Source organism: Corvus brachyrhynchos, unplaced genomic scaffold (assembly GCF_000691975.1).
Source record: "Corvus brachyrhynchos isolate BGI_N302 unplaced genomic scaffold, ASM69197v1 scaffold80, whole genome shotgun sequence".
Taxonomy (NCBI): domain Eukaryota; kingdom Metazoa; phylum Chordata; class Aves; order Passeriformes; family Corvidae; genus Corvus; species Corvus brachyrhynchos.
The window spans coordinates 14,829,355-14,831,437 of NW_008236769.1; the positions used below are offsets into that span (position 1 = coordinate 14,829,355).

The 2,083-nt window shown below is 53.8% G+C and overlaps 1 protein-coding gene across 8 annotated transcripts in view; it reads left to right on the forward strand.

Annotated features, from left to right (window-relative positions):
• LOC108445089 overlaps positions 1-2,083 on the forward strand; it is a 25,764-nt gene that overhangs the window by 16,877 nt on the left and 6,804 nt on the right. For 4 of the 8 annotated variants that reach the window (XM_017727794.1, XM_017727793.1, XM_017727795.1 and 1 more), the window contains 2 exons: positions 598-644; positions 1,730-1,822. In XM_017727794.1, coding sequence (XP_017583283.1) covers positions 598-644; positions 1,730-1,822 — 140 coding nt within the window. Of the gene's footprint in view, positions 1-6; positions 408-597; positions 645-1,729; positions 1,823-2,083 lie in introns of those variants that run through there. The other 4 variants (XM_017727792.1, XM_017727791.1, XM_017727798.1 and 1 more) reach the window with 2 other exon arrangements.

Here is a 2,083-nt window from a genome sequence, read left to right on the forward strand (position 1 = left end):
TCAAGGGCTCACAAAGGGCAGGCTTTGTCCCTCTCCTGACCAGGTGTCCCCAGCATGGCTGGCTGCAGCTGTAGAAGTGGGCAACAGCCCCCCAGCATGATTGTTGGGTGCCTTCACCTCCAAGAAAAAACCCCAACCCCCTTGGGCTCCCCTTCCTCCACCAAGGCCTCCAGGGTTCTGAAGTTCAGTGGTGTCACAATGGAGTTTTCCTTTGACCCTGGAGACACCATGACCTCACAAGCATTGTTGGATCCCATCACTGATGTTCCCTGCCCCAGGAGGGGTCACACCTGCTCACCCTCTGGGTGGCTTTGGGGTTGGTGGTGCTGGGATGCCTCCATCTCATCCCTTCTGGGTTCCAACAGACTGCATCCCCTGAAGTGTCCATCTCCGTATGTCCTGCTTGGGTATATTTTGCTTTGCTGAAGTTGGATGAAATCAGTCATACTCTGCCAATTTGAGTATTTCAGCCCCAGCTGAATCCCCTTCCTCCCACCAGTAGCCAGCTTCAGATCTCCATTTCCCTTATCCCTGGAGGTGGGATGGAGGAGAAGATCTGGTCTGGTGGTTTTTAACTGAGTTAATTTTCTGGTGCAGGTTCCTGGTTCACCATGGAGATGATGAGGGATGCAAAGGCCTGGAAGGTGAAGTACACACAGGACTCTCATCCTCACTGGTGTTTCAGTATTGGGTTTGGTTGGGTCTGCTGGGAAGATAATAGGCAAACACTGGTTTGGGAAGCCCAGAGGGGGAAAAGAGTGAAATGTGAAAAAAAGGACAGAGAATATAAAATATATTCTTGCCCATGGTGGGTGACTGTTGGCGAGGCACACGAAGCCCTCCCTAAGGTGCTGCTGCAGTGTCCCTAATCACAGGGACGTGGCAGTGCAGCCCCTGCCTGGGCTGGCCAAGCCACGCCTGTGTGGTGGATGTGTTTGTGCAGCAGTGGAGATCACAGTAACACCTGCAATCAGAGCTCATCTCCCCCAGCCCTTGCCATGCATTGATGAGTTATCACGTTTAATGCTTCAGCATAGAAACAGCTCTGGAGCCAGCCTGAAGGCTTGTCTCAGCAGCTTTCCTGGCTCCAGCAGTGCTCATGGTGCATGCTGAGGGAGAAGACACACAGATAGTGCTCTCTCCCTAAAATCCTCTCCCTGTCTCCAAAAATTTGCACCACAAGGATTTCTGGAGTTAGGGCAGGTGTCACAGGCTTTATATCCCCTGGCAGAGTTTTCTTCCATGGTTTCTCCAACGGCTTTGCAGAATGAGTATTGACATTAGCCAGCTCTTTAAATACGTGATAAGCACATAGCAAATGTTACTGAAATAGGAGATGGGAGCATGTGCTGATTTAACCTGAGTGACACTGGACCTCAGCAGCTGATCAAAGTATTTCGGCAGCTCTGTATTAGTCCTCTGCCTGGGGCCATTTGGGCAGTCAGAGGAGGTTTGAGGAAGGCAGGAGGAAGGTCTTTGTTGCATGGGGAAATCCTGGGACAAGAAGAGCCCCAGAAACCATTGCCAAAAGAGTGCAGGACCTTCCCTGCCATCCTGCCCGGGGCTTAACTGGGCAAGGGGTCACCCCACTGGACTGGCCCCAGGTGGCCCAGAAGAGCAGCTCATCCTCTCCTGAGCTATGAGGGAGCATTTTGGGTTTGTATCGCCACTTTTGAAGGCTTCCCCTGAATCTTAGTATTTCCTTGTGTCTGCCTTCTCTCTCTTCCAGCTGCCACCCGCACTGGACAAGTACAAGAGCATTTACCGGAAGGACTTCTGCTGGCAGGACGACTACCACTCACCCACCCAGGCACACGTACCGGTACCGCGCCCTTTTCCTGCCTTGGATCCCCGGCCCAGGCTGCCAGCTCCCCTCTCAGGACAGCTGGGGACTGGGATGGTGCCAAGCGGGCAGCAGGAGTGGGTGCTGTCTGCACTGCCGTGGTCCCCACGGCTGTGACCCACCAGCAGGTCCCATCACGACCAAGTGCCCTCGGCTTGTGCCCCCATCCCTTGTGCGGGAAATCCCCCTTGCACCCTCCGGTAAAGCTGTTGGTGGGGAGTGATGCTAATTACACTCACT